Below are 18,446 nucleotides of genomic sequence, written 5' to 3' on the forward strand. Positions count from 1 at the left end.
TGCTGAGGGAGTGCTGCACCATCGGAGGTGGCAACTTTCAGGTGAGACAGTAAACCAAGGCCCCATCTGCCTGCTCGGGTGGGTGTAAAAGATCGCACAGCACTATTTGGAACAGAGCAGAGTAGTTTTCCCCAGAGTCCTAACCCTCAGCTAACATAAAAAAAAACCAGATTGTCTGGTCCTTATCGCATTGCTGTTTGTGAGATCTTGCTGTGCACAAATTGGCTGCCGTGTTTCCTACATTAGAACAGAGACTACACTTTAATAACTTTGTTGGTTGTAAAGCCCTTTGCGATGCCCTGAGTTGTTGAAAGGGTGAGCAAGTCTGTTACTGACAGCAATCTGTGGGGGTAAATTATAGTGTCTCACACAAAATAAAGTGCATTAATGCAAGCGTGGCTTCCTATGGTATACATAAAACAGATCCAGCGGCAGCCTGTGATCTACCAGCTTCTGTAGTTGGGAATTGCTCAGACTGAAAACAATTTGCAATGAGGTTCTTCTGTGAAAAAATGTCACCACGTTTCCACAGACCAGGAGCACGTAGGTTGTTTGCTATTTAAATAAGGACTATGAACTCCAGGTTCATAGAGTTTCCAGGCACCGATTCCAGAGTAAGGCCAGCAGAGCTCTGCGTGGACATGTAAGAACATAAGAAATAATAGTAGGAGAAGATCATATGACCCACCAAGCCTGCTCCGCCATTCAATATGATCATGGCTGATCTTGGGTTTAGCTCCCACCCACTCCCCATATTCCTCGATTCCCTGAGACACCAAAAATCTGTCTATTCCAGCCTTAAATGTATTCAACGATGGAGCATCCACAACTCCCTAGGACAGAGAATTCCAAAGATTCACAATCCCTTGAGTGAAGAAATTTCTACTCATCTCAGCTCTAAATGATCAGCCCCTTTTCCTGAAACTTTGCCCCCTCGTTCTAGATTCCCCAGTCAGGGGGAAACAACCTCTCAGTATCTACCCTGTCAAGCCCTTTCATAACCTCGAATGTTTCTATGAGATCGCCTCTCATTCTTCTAAACTCCAGAGGACATAGACCCAATTTACTCATAGGACAACCCCTCATCCCAGAGCCCAATCTAGTGAACCTTCGCTGTACCGCTTCTTAAATGTGGAAACCAAAACTGCGCACAGTATTCCAGGTGTGGGTCTCACCAAAACCCCATACTGACCTGCTGAGTATTTCCAGAATTTAAAGTTTTTTTTTTACTAATTAGCTCATCACTTGAAAATCTAGTGTAGTGTTTTGATGATGTGAGAACTTCCTGAAATTCAGTCTATATAAAACAAAGAGCTTACATTTAGATATCACTTTCACCACCTCAGGGCTTCCCAAGGTGCTTTACAGCCAGTGAAGTACAGCCATCTCTCGTTTAACACTCCCAAGGTGTTCCTAAAAATAAAGTGTGCTAAATGGAAATTAGTTTCCCATAAGAAACCATGTAATAAGGCTGGGTTACGTTCCTGGCCTGTAATTTTTACACCGAAAACCTATTGGCTGCCTTGAACCAAACTGGCCCAAAAATCCTCTTATTATGTCTTAATAACTTGACTCCTGTTCGCCGCTTCCCATCTCCCGACTCGCTGCTTCTCCTGACTCCCTCCTGAACCATCCCACTCGCTGCCTCTCCTGAACACAGCTGCCTCTGTAAATCCGGTGTTCCCATTCCACACTGGATCTTTACCACCAACGTGAGCAGCCATATCTCTGCTGGGATAACATCAGTCAAACCCGAAATTGCGGCTCAGGAATAAATATTTGTGCCCAGAGAGTTCACAGCCCCTCAGAATCTATTCGCCGGTTCACAGCGAGTCAGATAAGCTCCTCAAACGGCGGTTTCTTTTTTTTAACCATTTCCCACTTCCAAAGCTCACTCTCTCTCCCCGCACTATCATTGGGTGAGCTGCCAGCCAATCAGCTGTTGCCATGTGACCTGGCTGGCTGCATTGAGCAGGATCGAGCTCCAATGGAAATCTGGCCATGTGTGGCGTCACACTTCACGAAGTATCGACTGACGGAGCAGCAGAATACTCTATACAGGGGAGCGGCATTGATAATCAAGTGCACGGCACTTGTTGGGACAGGTGCGCGGCCACGCAGCTTACAGGGAAACTTAAGACTATGACCATATTTGCTGGTGCACTCTTAAGTTTATACGGCCTGTCCCTTCCTGTCACACTCTGGTTGCTAATATCCGTGTCATTACCCTGCCCTTTCTCCTTTACTTTCCAAATCTCCCCTCACATGAATTCTCCCCCTTCACCATTTAGTTTAAGGCCCTCTCTACAGCCCTAGTCATACAATTCGCCAGAACATTGGCCAGTCCCAGCACAGTTCAGGTGTAGACTGTCCCAATGGTGCTGCTCCCACTTTCCCCAGTACTGGTGTCAGCGCCCCACGAATCAAAACCCATTTCTCCCACACCAATCTTTGAGCCACACATTCAACTCCCTGATCTTATTTACCCGATGCTAATTTGCTTGTGACTCGGGTAGCAATCTAGAGATTATTACCTCTGCGGTCCTGTTTTTTTAAGTTTAGCCCCTAGCTGCTCGTACTCCCTCGGCAGAACCTCTTTCTTAGTCCTACCCATGTCGTTCGTATCCTCATGGACCATGACAACCGGATCCTTCCCTTCCCATTCCAAGTTCCTCTCCAGCCCCTGGCACCGGCAGGCAACACAGCCTTCAGGCCTCTCACAGTCAGCTGCAGAGAACTGTATCTATCCCCCTCACTGTACTGTCCCCTATTACAACTACATTCGTTTTTCCTCCCTCTGCTTAATTGGCTCCCAGCAGCAGGGTGCCCTGGTCAGTTTGCTCATCCACCCTGGAGTCACTGCTCTCATCACATAAGCTGCGAGAGTCTTGAACCTGTCGGACATTCAGAGATCCATTCAGCCCCACCACACCACTGCACAGAGCTCCCCGGGCAAATGATCCACACTCCTCCCTGCTGAGTGAACATGGCAGTATAACAGATCGTGAGTACAACAAAGGCAAAAAAGAGAGAAACCAGATTACGGAGTAAAAGATTCTCTCAAGACCTTGTGCAGTCGACTGATTGGAATGTGGAATGGCACAGAAACTGTGCACAGATTAAAAGAATTAAGCAGTGGGGAATATCTATATTACACACATTATATCCATAAGTATTCCTAAATGAAATCATGGCACAGGTCCCCCAGCAATTAAAAACCTTACACTAGCATATGCCTATAACTACTAATGGGGAAACACAAGGAGTGGAGAGGGTCTTGCTAAACTCAAGGGAGGTCTCACTGCCCTCCAGGGGTATAGAATTTAAATTGACCTTTTGATCAAATTTTAATAAAGCTCTTTGACACTTGTTTCAGAACCCTCCATTAACCCTTAACCTGCATGCTTTCTCAACGAACCCCCAATTGATATTACTCGTTTTTGTTAAGGGATTGAGATTAAGGGCTGGTGAAGGAATGGAGAATGTCAATATATCTTTGGGGCCGTAACTAAAGCCTTGGTTGCTTCTAATCTTCTTATGAACACATTTATGTCTCTATTCTCTAGTATGGCTGGAAAAAAAGAGACACGTCTAAGTTTTTCTTTCTTGCATTTATCAGGACACTCACAAGAATATCAATATAAAAGGGGAAACAACAATTCGTACTGCATTGAAGAGTGCGCTGATTGGTTGGCAAGTGACATTGTCATGGAGAATACACCACTGATGGTGACTGACCGTTAACTGCCAAGCATTGTTTGAAATTTAAACCAGGCAGCTTGACCCTGATTGGTCATTAGCATTTTCTTCACGTACAGTATAAATTGTTGTTTTCCCCTTATATTGATATTGTTGCGAGTGCCCTGATGAGTGTAAGACAAAAAGCTTAGATATGTCTCTTTTTTCAGCGATACTCAAGTTCTGTATTACCAAACAACTATCTCTATAGTTTACTGTACACGTAAATAGGTGCAGTGTTTGTGGGGTGGGATGAAGCCTTTTCAAGTCTTAGCGTGCCGAACCGATAACATCCAATGCCAAACCACGGGTGAAGGTCAGGGACAAGATGATCCAATGACCTTTTAGTTGAGTTTACAAACTCGGAGCAGTGTAGGGAAGACAGAAGATGAAATGGATCAGGAACGTGAGCTTAACTGGGATGTGGAATCTTCAGCAGCATTTTATCCAATGCTGCCCAGACGGGTCATCAGACAACATCTCTTTTAATCTCCCAGTGTGGTTGTGTGTTCGTTTGGGCATTTAACCACTAGTAAGTCTACAAGTGTTTAATTCCGTCTCAAGCTCGCTCTTGATACATAGGTACAGGACATCAGCCTCTGTCTATAGCACCACAAAAGTCACATAGCCGAAATTTTCACAGCCTACCTTACTGAGAATAACATGATTTTAAACACACGGGGCAGAAAGTTACATGGGTGGAGGGGGGAAAAGGGGGGTTGGGGAGAGAGTGTGCCGGGCGCATGGCTCACCCCCCACCCCACCCCCAAGAAGAAAAGTCAGCAGGGAGCCGACCCATTCAAGCCAGCTGCCCTTTAGCCATAATGTGCTGTGGGCAGGCTACACAGCGGCAGTGTGGGACTTCCGCCCCTCACTGGAGAGGAATTCCAACCCTTGGGAGCTGACTGGCCAATCCAACAGTTCTGGCAGAGTGTATTAGTGGGCGCTACCAGGTCTGCTAGCAGGCCCAAGGCCGCCCATGGATCCCGGAGCCAGGTAAGTCCGAGGTCTTAGGCGGGGAGGGTTTGCTCAGTTTATGAAGTGGGGGGGGTGTTTTAAAGAACTGGCGGGTAGGAAGAATTGGGTGTTGCCTCCCAAAGTGTAACAGGCACTCTCCCCCACCCCCCCCGAAGATGGTAACCCAGCCCTTTGAAAAAGTTTTTTAAAAAAATAAGTGGCCTGTCCATGCCAACTGTTTTATGGCGTTGTCTGCGTACTATCAGGGTCAATTGGCTTGCTAATAAACTCAATTGGTTATCTATTTATATATGGCGGTGGGCGGGAGGTGGTGGGATGGACACCCGCCCTAATTTACATGACCCCCCCCCCTAAACCCACCCCACTCCCCCAGCCGCCAAAAACAAGCCCAACAGGGCATGCAAAATGCAGCCCATGGCCTGAAGTATCTAACCAAGGGGTTTTGGGGGCGGTGGTTATATATAATAAAACATGCCAGGAGTAAACTGGCTGGAATCTAACTGAAGGGCTTTTACTCGGAGTCCCTAGATTGAAACTAGGTCCCACTTACTTGAACTGCGGGTGGTCTTTGGTGCTCCTGGTCTTGGCCATGAAACGCTCGGCCAGCTTCTCCAGGTTCCTCGAGTAGTCCATCTCGATCTCGGATTTTTTCCGGAAGAAGTCCTGCAGGTCCTGAAGGAGCTGCACCCTGGCCTCAGACTGCTGGTCTAAACATTTCAGCTGTTCCAGGAGTTGGGCTCGAATCTCTGCAGCAAGCCAAAGGGAAACAAAACAGGCCCGGTCAGTCAGGCAACGATCAGCTCAGCGTTCTCTCATTACCACAACTTCTCATAATCGGGTCACTTTCCCTTAAAAGTGAATACAGTAGGCCAGCCCTCTGGGTCCTGACGAAATCCTGTGCCACGTCTGCCCTACCATACTGAGGAAGGACATGCAGCTCAGGTCTCCAGTGTTAGCACGAACGACAGACTGGCTGGACAACACACCACTCCTGTCCCCAGACCCGCACCATCTGAAGCATGTGATTTGAACAGTGAGATACAGAATGATCGTAAAGGGTCTGATTGAAGTGCTGACCCACGGAGTCAGACACTATTATCTATTTATGACCTTTAAGCATGTTTTATGTTGGATCCCTGGGGCCTGTTGCAGTGGGAGAGTGAAAGAAATCAACTGAGCAACCATCAGAAATTGACAGTCGCGTAAAGCTAAGCAGCAAAATAAAAGTCCCCGAATACAAAAAAATCCTGTTTTTCTTCCACAGAAATCAACCATTTTCCATCATCTCAGCACAAGTTTAATGTACTATGTTCTCAAAGGCCAGTTGGGAAGTTTCAACAATGATCTCTCATTTCTCCGGATGACTTTACTTAAGGACATCTTGTAGATTACATCTTTGAGATAACAATAATATCTAATTATTTTCTTCCCATCAAGTCTTTGAACTACGATCTCCTGGGGCCTACAGACTAGGCAAGCAGCCTGCAGCTTTCAGGCCTCTGTTAGGGTTTGTGTAGAAAACCGATTAACTCTTTCTCCGATTTTCTTTTTCTCTCTGAGGATGTTGCCTGTGCAACGAAGGCCAGAATTTCAGTAGTGGGATTGGAGCAAGTGGTTTATTGCGCGCCACTTCCCCCTCTCTCCACACACATTTAGTCAGTCTTCTGATTCACTTTCGAAACCCAGACTAGAAAACTTCATAAATACAGAAGACTGGACACAAGAGATTTCCAAATGGGCATCAGCTTAATGCCCAGTCTTCTGTCATTAGGCAACAAGCACATATCTACTGCCTTTATAACGTTCTTGAAATAAAGGAAAACATAATGTTGTGGGGAAATTCAGGAGTCAGAGTGGGATTTTGCAGAGTATCTTCCTAATTGACCCATGGCATTTTCTTTGTTTTTCCTCCCTCTGACAATAGTTGATTGGTAGGTGGGCTAATGGGACCATGCCTGGGTCAGAGAGGGATTCAGCAATAAATTCAGCAATTCTCTAGATGGAACTGGCAAGAAATCTGCAGCGTCAGAAGGGAGAATCTAGTTTGGGAAAGGGGCGGCAGTTTGCGAGGGAAATGTGTCTCAGAAGATTCGGTGATGGAAATTGACATGGAAGCAAAACAATGAGAAAAGTGTAGAGCTGAGGAGCTGATTTCTCTTGTGAATCAGTGACTCACCAGGTGCTGAGTTATAACTATAGCTGGCAATGACAGAATTCTAAAAATAAGTGGAAAGGTTAAGAAAAGAGAAGCGAAATCAGGAGAAGCAATGGTTATTTATTTGTAAGATGTTTGTGTCTGTTTGCCAGTAGGGGAGATTGATTTGGATGCCTTGTGTGTCTATATAACCCAAATGATGAATGCTTTGGATCGATGTGATGTGAACAACACCACTTTCCTAGGACAACTAGAGATGGGAAATAAATGGGGTGTCACCCACAATCTATGAACAAACAAAAAGAACAGTGATTAACTGGAGTTAGAAAAGTACCCTAGGAGATCCGGAGGTGTGTTGTTAAACATATGTGCTTCCTTTATAATTTACTGCTCAGAATCTTACAGCTTGGAAGGAAGCCATTCAGCCCATCCTGCCCGTGCCAGCTCACTGCAAAAGCTGTAAATTTAGTCCCACACTCCAGACTTCTCCCCATAACCCTGCCAATTAGTTCTGATGTCCTACACATACCTTAATGCCTTTCTGAAAAGTTCCTATGGAATCGGATTGCACCACCCTTTCAGTAGTGTGTTCCGGGTCACAACAATCTTCCTACCTCAGTTTGCCTAATTTGAACAATTAATCTCTCCTCCAATAACGAAAAACCCCACAAGGCGCATAGACGCTGTTATGACCGATAATTAAAGCAGAGGAACAACAGACTGAGTTAATACGAGCAAACTGTCCAAGGCTGCAATTTACACAGAAACATGTTCAAAAGCTAAGATTAGCCCCATCAGGAAATTCTAATTTTGAGTTCTACACAGATTTGGTTGACTTTCCTTCAGGCCAATTCCAGCTAATGTTTGGACATGTTTGTTGCTGTTGTTGTTGTAATCAGACACTGTTCACAGCTTCGTGGGACATGCCCTAGGTAACAATTGGGAAGCGGACAGGCAACCACAAGTCTTTCTGGAAATGTAGAGCCGACAGCTGGCAGTGTGGAGGGGTGGGTGGGTCGGGGGGTGGAAATATTGTGGACACCTGGAGGTATTTCCCTGACAGTGGACAGAACAGTTATTCTTGGCAGCCTCAGCAATGAAGGGATGTTTCTGCATCAGGTATTTCATCACAAGCACATCTCTATATTATGCATCCTTGACATAAGTTTGAGCAAGTCCCAAACTAGTTCCTAAAAGCCTGAACTTATGGCAAATAAAAAAAAACCCTTCCATTTGGCACAATTTGGCAGTTTCACTGAAAGATGTGCAACGATCCTGTGGGGAACAGAAAAGTATTCGACTGCCAAAGAAGCGAGCTGTCTTCTGAGAGATGAGCTACTGCATTGCAGCTGTGTGGAATGCACTTTGCATCAAAGCCGCAATGTACCTGGGAGTGTTTGATGGGGACAGTGTAGAGGGAGTTTTACTCTGTATCTAACCCCGTGCTGTACCTGTCCTGGGACAATGTCTAAGTCTTATCCAAAATATCCTCTACAACTGACAAATATTCTCTTTTCTAGCTTTAACATCTCTCAATCTGACGAGCATAAAATTCACAAAAACATGTCTGCCCACTTCCCCAATGCCAACCATTTGGTCATGATCAGCTGGGCAGGGCAATCTGAAGTCAGGATATTCTGGGAGGTGGAAGCAGCAATGATTAAGAAAAGTCAGTAGTATCATCGCCCCTTCCAACACTATTGTCAATCCCATAATGACTGATTGCACAGCTCTGGGGCAGCTCACTACCCCGTCCTCATCACCAGGATTGAGTCACAATGACTCCCAGCTCCCAGGAAGACCAAATACCTTGAAAAGGGATCAGTCCCAACTTCAGCTAAAAGTTGCAAGAATCGCTAACACAAACAACTCACCCCATCCAATCACTGTGAAACAGACAGCAAATCTCTCAGCAAATCCAATTTAATCAGGAAACAAGACCCTAAAGCCCAAACTTGGTTAACTTACTGATTCCACACAAGACTTAGTTCACTTCACACATCAACCCAGATTCCACTCTTTAACACAAGGACAACAAAGTCCTTGTGAATTGCAGTGACTGTTATGGTGTTGAGAATTGAAAGCAAAATTGCCTTTTCACAGTGTCATAGAAACTGCACAGCACAGGGGGAGACCAATTGGCCTATCGTACCTGGACTGACTCTTTGAGGGGGCTATCCAATTAGCTGCACTTCCCCCATACTCTTTCCACAGATCCCTAAAATTTTGTCCCTTTTAAGTATTTATCCAATTCCGTTTTGAAAGTTACTGTTGAATTTGCTTCCATCGCCCTTTTAAGATGTTGTCCATTTCATTAAATAAGTAGTATCAAGTTTTAAATACCTTTACAAAGACGTATGTACACAGTCTTTATTGTCGAATGTTTCATTCTCTCATTGATCTTCAGAAAAATCAAATTGCTCTCAACCCACTGCGGACACACATCTAAAGAAGACAGACTGATGTAATGCAGCCCAACAGAGAGACAGTCCCTCCCCCGGCCCATTCCGATTACCATTATTACAGCTTTCAGTTTCAGCTTCACTGAAAGATAACTTCCTCAATCAGACAACTAGTGAGTAAAGAGTGAAATTTACAAAGTGAGAGAGAAACCAAATCTGTACAGTTAGCACATCTAAACTCAGCCACAAACATCAGCGCTCAGCTGACTTCTCTTCAGGATCAGGGCAGACAGTAAAAAAACCCATTCAATTTCCCCTATTTTCAAAAATCATCAGGAAAAATCCCAAGGTCACATGAGGAAATTAAAAAATCTCCCCACTCTTAAGGAATCTCCCCACTCGAACTGAAGTGAGTGGTTGAACATGCAGCTATTCACTATTACCAAGTGAATAAAGCCTCAAATAATCTTGTGAATGAATAGAGGAATGCCGAACTAAAAATTGACACTTTGCAAATCAGCTCTGCTCCTTCCTTAGTCTATGTTCACTCCCCCTTATCATTAGATTCTATCTACCTATGTAATCTCCTTTCACAGTTCAGGTACACTCCCCCTTATCATAGATTCTATCCATCTTTTCTGCATGTTTTAGGCAAATTAGAAACTGGACTAGAGAAATTTGAACAGAGAATTGGGAAAGATGTACATAAAGATTGATAGCGATGACCCATTCAAAGACCTGGTCGTGTGAAAAGAGGATTCAACACTGAAAGATAGTTTGCGATATTGGAGGTGTTAAGGCTTGTCTTTTCGAACAGGGAAGGAAACTGAGAAGATGAATTGTGGACAGAGAATTTAACTAATTTACAAAGAGGGTCGTAAACATGGAGGCTGGTAAATCAGCAAACTCATGTGGTAGCTTGATAGATTATTTAGCAGAGGTGGTGGTGATTAATGGGCTATTGATCAAGTTGTGAATGGGATTTCACCATCCTTGAGACCGGCCAGAGAGTCTGAAATGGACTATCCAATCCTGTACATTCCCACTTTTCCCTGGCTTTGAAGTTCCAGCACAACCCTCTAGCCTCTATCTGTTCATTCGTCGTTGACCAGTTCCCTTTCTTGGCTTTACATTTCAATGATCCAGCAACTCAGGTAGCAACATGCTTAACACAAAATGGCTTTCTCAAAAAAAAAACCCAGGATCGTCAAGTTTATGTTGGACTTTTCAACAAGGTGGTAAGAGTCAAAAATTTGCTAAATCAGAGTAATGAACAATTCAAAGCACAGCCAGCCCAGCATTCATTATCTGGCGATGTGTACAAGATAATACTGATGCAAAAGGACTTGTTACAGTTCAAGGGCAGGACAGGGAGAATGAAGGAACTTCCATTTATACACAACACTATCAGACCCTCGAGGTGTCCCAAAGCATTTCACTGGTAATGAAGTAGTTTTGAAGTGGAGATAGTGAGAAACAAGGCAGTCAATCTCAGACAGGCAAAACCCCATAAACAGTAGATGAGATAAATGAAGATCGTTGTCAGAGGCAATTTGGCTGGGGGAGGGGCAGGGAGTGGATTAAAAGGCCAGGAGCAGAGCAAATCCTGGGAAAATAAACGGATAGATTAGGTTTTCGAAAACTGCGTCATAAAAAAAAGATAACCTCAGCAAGGATAGGGTAAGACACAAAACAAAAACAGTAAAAGCTGAAAGGGGCAACCTCCTTAATAATTAATTATTTGATAATCTCTATCTATGCTAGATCATCTCAATCTCTGCAATCTCCAATCCTATTCCCAGTGAGGTACTTATCCTCGGCTTTTGTAAATCAGTTAATCGTCACAGCACTAGCCGGATGTTTGTTCCGCAGGTTGACCAATCTGCAGACAAGCTTCACTTTAAAAAATTTCTTTTCATTTCCAGCCTTGTTTGAATGAATTTCACTCGTTTCCTCACTTTCTACAATATTAGCTCAAGTTAAAAGGCCTATAAATGATTCCAATTACACTGACTGCCCTTAACTTAGGGAGAGGGGGCAGGGGAGAAGAGGAATATAACATGTCAACAAAAACTGCATGTAATCTTTCTCCTCCACGTACCCAACCCCCACCCCCCTTCCCCCCAGTATTTTGTCTATGGCTGTAGGGGTAAGTGGGTGGGGTGAAGTGTTGACCATTTGAGCCAAGTGTTGACCATCAAGGACAAAGCAGCCCACTTGATTGGCACCCCATCCACCAGCTCCAACATTCACTCCCTCCACCGCCGACACACAGTGGCAGCAGTGTGTACCATCTACAGTATCAACTCACCAAGGTTCCTTTGACAACACCTACCAAATACGTGACCTCTACCACCTAGAAAGACAAGGGCAGCTGACACATGGGAATACCACCTCCCGGAAGTTCCCCTCCAAGTTACAAACCATCCTGACTTGGAAATATATCTCCATTCCTTCACTGTCACTGGGTCAAAATCCTGGAACTCCCTTCTCTAACAGCATTGTGTGTGGTTCAAAGAGGTGGCTCACCACCACCTTCAAGGGCAATTAGGGGTGGGCAACAAATGCTAGCCTACTCAACGATGCCCACATCCTGCACAAAAATAAGAAAAAAAATTGGACAAGGTCTTTGGAATTTAGAAGAAAGAGAGGTGATCTCATTGAAACATACAAGATTCTGAAGGAGATTGACAGGGTAGACAGAGAAGTTATTTCCCCTAGCTGGGAAATCTAGAACGCAAGGCACAGCCTCAGAATAAGGGGATGGTCATTTAGGACTGAGATAAGGAGAAATTTCTTCACTCAAAGGGCTGTGAATCTTTGGAATTCTCTACCCCAGAGGATTGTGGATATATTCAAAGCTGAGTTAGACAGATTTTTGATCTCTCAGTGAATCAAAGGATTATGAGCAGTGGGCAGGAAAGTGCAGATGAGGCAGTAGATCAGCCATGATCGTATTAAACAGCAGAGCAGGCTCAAGGGACCCGATGGTCTTCTCTTGCTCTTACCGTTTATGTTCTTATGAAGTGCGGTTACTGTTTTACAAGCAAATTAAGCAGTCAGTTGGTGCAAAAGGTGCCACAAGTGGCAAATGAAATGGGTGCTTGGTTAGTTGAATCCTGCCAGTTGCACTCATATCCTATGAACCAATAAATTGATAATAGAAAGTAGGAAGATGGCGGATGAATTAAACGGGTATTTTGCTTCATTCTTCATGACAGAGGACACAAGTAACAACCTAGAAATAGCTGTAAATCAGGAAATGGAGGGAGGGAGGAACTCAGGGACATTACAATCACCAGAGAAGTGATATTGAGCAAATTGTTGGGGCTGCGGGCTGACAAATCCCCAGGTCCAGATGGACTTCACCCTAAGGTCAAAGGAGTGTCTAGTGAGAGAGTTGATGCACTGGTTTTAAATTTCCAAAATTCCCTAGATGCGGAGAAGGTTCCATTAGATTGGAAAATAGCCAATATAACTCCTTTATTCAAAAAGGGAGGGAGACAGAAAGCAGGAAACTATAGGCCAGTTAGCCTAACATCTGTCATAGGGAAAATGTTAGAAGGTATTATTAACGATATTACAGCAGGGCACTTAGAAAAATTCAAGGCAATCAGGCAGAGTCAACATGGTTGTGTGAAAGGGAAATCATGTTTAACCAATTATTGGAATTCTTTGAAAGACTTACATATGCTGTGGATAAAGGGGAACTGGTGGATGTGCTGTACTTAGATTTCCAGAAGGCATTTGATAAAGTGCCACAACAAAGGTTATTGTGGAAAGTAAAAGCTCATGGTGTAGGGGGTAATATATTGGCATGGATAGGAGATTGGCTAGCTAACAGGAAGCAGACAGTTGGTCTTTTTCTAGCTGGCAGGAGGTGACGAGTTGTGTGCCACAGGGATCAGTGTTGGAGCCTAAACTTTTTAGTTTATATAAATGGCTTGGATGAAGGGACCGAAGGGATGGTGGCTAAATTTGCCGACGACACAAAGATAGGTAGGAAAGTAAATTGTGAAGAGGACGTAAGGAGGCTACAAAGTGACATAGATAGGTTAAGTGAGTGGGCAAAAATCTGGCAAATAGAGTATAATGTGGGCAAATGTGATATTGTTCATTTTGGCAGGAAGAATAAAAAAGCATATTATCTAAATGGTGAGAGATTGCAGAGCTCTTAGATTCAGAGGGATCTGAGTGTCCTGGTGCGTGAATCACAAAAGGTTAGTATACAGATACATCAGGTAATTAGAGAAGGTAATAGATTAAGCTAATAACTTGTGAGGGAAATTGATGACAAAAGTAGGGAGGCTATGCTTTAGTTGTACAGGGCATTGGTGAGACCACATCTGGAGTATTGTGTGCAGTATTGGTCTCCTTATTTAAAGAAAGATGTAAATGCGTTAGAAGCAGTTCAGAGAAGGTTTACTAGATTTATACCTGGAATGGGCGGGTTGTCTGATGAGGAAAGGCTGGACAGGTTAGGCTTGTATCCACTGGAATTTAGAAGAGCAAGAGGCAACTTGACTGAAACCTTTAAGATCCTCAGGGGTCTTGACAGGGTGGATGTGAAGAGGATGTTTCCTCTTGTGGGAGAATCTAGAACTAGGGAACACTGTTTAAAAATAGAGGTCACTCATTTAAGACAGAGATGAGGAGAATTTTTTTTCTCTGAGGGTTGAGTGTCTTTGGAACTCTTCCACAAAAAGCGGTGGAAGCAGAGTCTTTTTTAAGGTAGAGCTAGATAGATTCTTGATTAACAAAGAGGTGAAAGGTTATCGGGGGCAGGCAGGGATGTGGGGTTGAGGTTACACTTAGATCAGCCATGATCTTATTGAATAGCAAAGCAGGCTTGAGGGGCCGAGTGGCCTACTCCTGCTCCTAATTCATATGTTTGTATGTATGTAAAAAAATAATTTTTTTAGGCTGTATTGTTAGCTTGGACTTTGAATGAAATTCTACCATATTTCAACTAATCATGTCCTCCTGAACAGGCAGGCACAGCTTTGGTTCTCATCTGATAGCATTCCCTCAGTGCTGGATTAATGTGAGTGTTAGCCTAGATTATGGGGCTTGAACCCACAACCTTCTGACTCAGAGGTCAATGAGTTACCACAGAGCCACAAATGAAAAATCTTCAGCGGAAGCGCAGAGAAAATTCAAAGAGAAACAAGTGCTTTGAAATTCTGGTGCACAAAGGTAACCTTTGAGCAGAAGTGTGCAGTGGTCATTTATAAAAAGACCCGAGTAGGAGTGGGGTTAAGATACAGAAATACACATAGACAGAGAATTTGTAAAAACTGCTCGAACTTCACTCTTGCAGCTCATGGCTCCCTGGGCTCTGGTTGAGCAACCCCACCTGTTATATAAACTCTGCATTCAGATGGAAGTCAGAAAAGAATTATGCATCGGAAAAAACACACACACACCCAAAGTGTTACAAATTGTGCTAATAACAACGGTCAGAGGGGATGGCTCTATGGCCCAGTCCTCTGATCTCTTAAGTAATCCAGGCTGACATTTCAGTGCAGAACGGAGGGATGAGCTGAATAAGCAAGGCACCGTGTGTCTGTTCAGATCGATGGAAGAGATCCTGTATTGAAATTGGAGGAACTCTCCAGATAGAAGACAGAGGAGGAACACCTAGGAAAAGCAGTAACACACACATTCAAGGAGACAATGTGACATGACATGCATTCACTTGATGTGCAAACCGGCAGGATTGAGGCCCCTGGAACCAGAATGTACATTCATAGAGTGAAGAGATGGTGAGGAGTGGAGGGGAAGAAGAGAAGAGGGGAGAGCAGTCAGGTGAGTGACATAATTAAAGGCAGAGGAGAGGATGGAGAGTAAAGAGGAGAAGACAGGGTGGGTGAGGAAGGAGGAGATGAAGTGTAGCCAATTAGTGCACAGCAAGATCCCACAAACAGCATAATGACCAGATATCTTGTTGATTGAGAGATAAATATTGGTCAGGACACTAGGGGAATTCACCCACTTGTCTTCAAATAGAATCATGGGATCTTTTACATCCACCTGAGAGGGCAAACAGGGCCTTAGTTTAATTGAAAAAACATCTCATTTTAACGTCTATAGCATTCCCTCAGTACTGCACTGGGAATATCAACCTGGATTTCTGCACTCAAGTCTCTGGAATGAGACTTGAACCCACAACCCTCTGACTGAGAGGTGTGCTACCCACTGAGCCACAGCTGATACCAGTTAACAATGCCAGCAGACAGAAGCTGTGTGTACCTGTATAAGCAGAGCTGTCTTTGTAGAATGAGGGCAGTGGTTGAAAGGTATTCCATTAGCTGGTGTACAGCTACTACAGATAGGGGTGGGGTCATGGGAGTCTTTTTAAGCTTTGGATGCGATATCTTTTAGTGGCAAGTTGGTTATCTTACTGAGTCACTTTCTGAGAGTTGCATGCTATCTGTTCTTAGGTGCCTCCTCAGTAAAATAACCATGAGGGCCCCAGGACCTCAGTGGTGAAGGAGCACGGGCATGTGACAGGCTACACCTGCTGTCAACAACATGAAAGTGCAGCCGATCTTGTAATGACAGACAGGAGGGTGAGAATGCTGGCCCTCAACACAACCACATTCTTGCCGGGAAGTGGAAACTAATCCCTTAATTGACTGGTGGGTACAAATATTAATGACTGGCTTTGAGCTGCAAGGAAATCCTGTCACTAGATGATAAAAACTAACAATCCCTCTTCCGAAACAGCCATTTTGAACTTTACTGCACCTGGTGAAAAGCCAAAACGATTGCGGATAAATAAAAACTCAATGTGCATCTGTTTTTATGGCCACAGTTTTATATGATAGAAAAATCAAACGGGAAATTTAACATTCTGGAGTTCAATTTGTATCCAGAGCTGTCCTTGTGTTTTAAACCTCCTGAATGGAGTGACCAAAGACTCAATGAAGATAATTCTCTCTCTCTCTCGGGCCCCACTGTTTGCTACTGAGCCAGGAAGGTCCCAGGATTGATTCCTGATGTGTACAAAGTTTAGCTGAACTCAGGCAGAGCAGGGGTAGAGGTCCTAGAGTGAAACTCAGTATCCTTAAATTAGGGGTAGTGAGCTGGGGCGATGGTGTGGGGGGGGTGGGGGAAGAGATCAGACAGCGTTCCTGATTCAGGAGATTACACAATGTCGCTACATCCACTTCCCAGCAGGTGCCAATGAGTGAGAACAGGCAAAATTAAACACACAAACTAAGTCTGTCCTGGAACTCAAGTTTTGAAGTAGTCGCAAGGGAACAAGATAGGAAAATAGCAACAACCAGCAGCCCAGGGAGGGTGAAACACCAAGCCTTTTGCCAGCTTGTCAGCAACATCCAAGGGTGTACTTTCTGTCCTTTCATCGATTCCTTCTCCATTTTGCGGCAGCTCAGTGTCTGCTACAATTCCTTCCTACTGCATTCCTCAGCTTTAGCAACCCAAAAAGTAGAGGGGGGGGGGGGTGGAGGAGGAGGAAGAGGTGTTCACTTGTTTGGATTGAAGTATAAATGCACTGCATGTGCATTTCATGTTTTTCACATGTTCCTGACTGTGCCCTGAGAAATGTTAATTCTGTTTCTCTCTCCGCGGATGCCGCCAGATCTGCTGAATATTTCCAGCATTTTCTGTTTTCATTTCAGAAATACCAGAGCCTAGAAATAACAAAAGCCCGGATGGAGGTTTGAGCAGCAGATGAGTTGAGCCAAGAGCACAGACGAAGCAATTGTGGAGGTGAAAGCAGGCGCTCTTGGTGATGGGGATGGCATCCAGTTGGAAATACAGCTCAGGGTCAAATAGCACACCAAGGTTGTGAATAGCCCGTTTCAGTCTTCCCAATGTTTAATTGGAGGAAAGTTCTGCTCTGTGCCAATTTTTGTTTTGAGATGTCTGACTATGTTAAATGTGCAGGATAAGTGCTGCTTTTAACCTAGGTGCCACCACAATTTAAATAGAAACACTTTTTACGGACGGGAACATGTGCATAATATGAAATGTATATTCTACATATTTAGACTTCAATCCGAGGAAGTGAACCCTAAAACAATCACCCCTTCTCCTACCCCTGACCATGTGGGTTGTTTAAGATTCTTCCAAGACCAGATGTCAGTATGACAATACAGCAGCAGGTTGGGGGAGGGGGAAATGGAGGCGTAGTTTGAGAGGGATGATGTTGAGGTAGAGTGCATAAGTTTTCTACTGTGAAATGCTGCAAACTATAGACAAAAATAGAGGCTACGTTTTTTTGCTGTAAAATTAAATTAGGTGCAACTGAAAACCACCAGTCTCAAAACAGTCAATAGCAACTTTGGCAGCTATATAAGCAGCACAGCCAGTTACTGGTGAGACAGGAGACTCCCAAAGGAAGTTTGCCCAAGAACCAGCTGTTTGCACTTGTTACCAGGTAATGTCACTGGAACGAGACTGGAAAATTCCATTAATGAGAAGCAGGGGGACGGGAATCTCCCTGGAAATACGTCACAGATTCCTTCCTTCCTTATCAAAAGGCACCCCAACTCCATAGCAACATTAGGACCGACAAACGGGTCTTGTGCCATCCCACCCAAGCTGAACTGGAACCAACCTTTCCCGGTGTCCAGTCTGTAACAGTCCAGCATAGCCAGGCCAAAGAGCCTTCGAGTTAATCAAACCTATATCTGAATTAACAGAGAGGAGGACTGAATAGAGAACAGGAATGAGTCAAGAGCAGTGATTAGGACCTGTGTGCTGGAAGATGTGTGAGGAAGATATGGCGACACCAGTGAGTCTCCACATGGTTCTCCGAAGCAAGCCATGCCAGCATTAGGAAATGCAAATAACAGACCAAAGTACATCAGTGTCAAACATTCCCTGAGGGCTTGGTATAAATACGCAGGCAGGAGTCAGAAAGCTGGCTGACCATCTGGCCTGTCCACAGGGGAGGATGCATCACATGGGAACAGTCAAAGAGGTAAATGGGAAAATATAAATAGGGTGGCAATTCTGTAGGTAACAGTAACAGGAGGAGGCCATTCAGCTCTCTCTCATCATTCAATTAGATCACAGTTGATTTGTTTCCCAACTCCATTTACCTATCTTGGTTCCATAACCTTCCATACCCTTGCTTAATAAAAATTAATCTCAGTTTTGACATTTTCACTTGACCCCCAACTTCAACCACCGTTCAGGGG

The 18,446-nt window shown here is 44.3% G+C and overlaps 1 protein-coding gene across 4 annotated transcripts in view; it reads right to left on the reverse strand.

Annotated features, from left to right (window-relative positions):
• Positions 1 to 18,446, reverse strand: part of srgap2 (SLIT-ROBO Rho GTPase activating protein 2) — a 224,019-nt gene that overhangs the window by 75,453 nt on the left and 130,120 nt on the right. For 3 of the 4 annotated variants that reach the window (XM_078546485.1, XM_078546488.1, XM_078546484.1), the window contains exon 2: positions 5,267 to 5,462. In XM_078546485.1, the coding sequence (XP_078402611.1) occupies positions 5,267 to 5,462 (196 nt within the window). Of the gene's footprint in view, positions 1 to 5,266; positions 5,463 to 9,214; positions 9,305 to 18,446 lie in introns of those variants that run through there. The other variant, XM_078546486.1, reaches the window with a different exon arrangement.

The sequence above is a fragment of the Cetorhinus maximus genome, chromosome 8 (assembly GCF_964194155.1).
Source record: "Cetorhinus maximus chromosome 8, sCetMax3.hap1.1, whole genome shotgun sequence".
In the NCBI taxonomy this organism is placed as follows: Eukaryota; Metazoa; Chordata; class Chondrichthyes; order Lamniformes; family Cetorhinidae; genus Cetorhinus; species Cetorhinus maximus.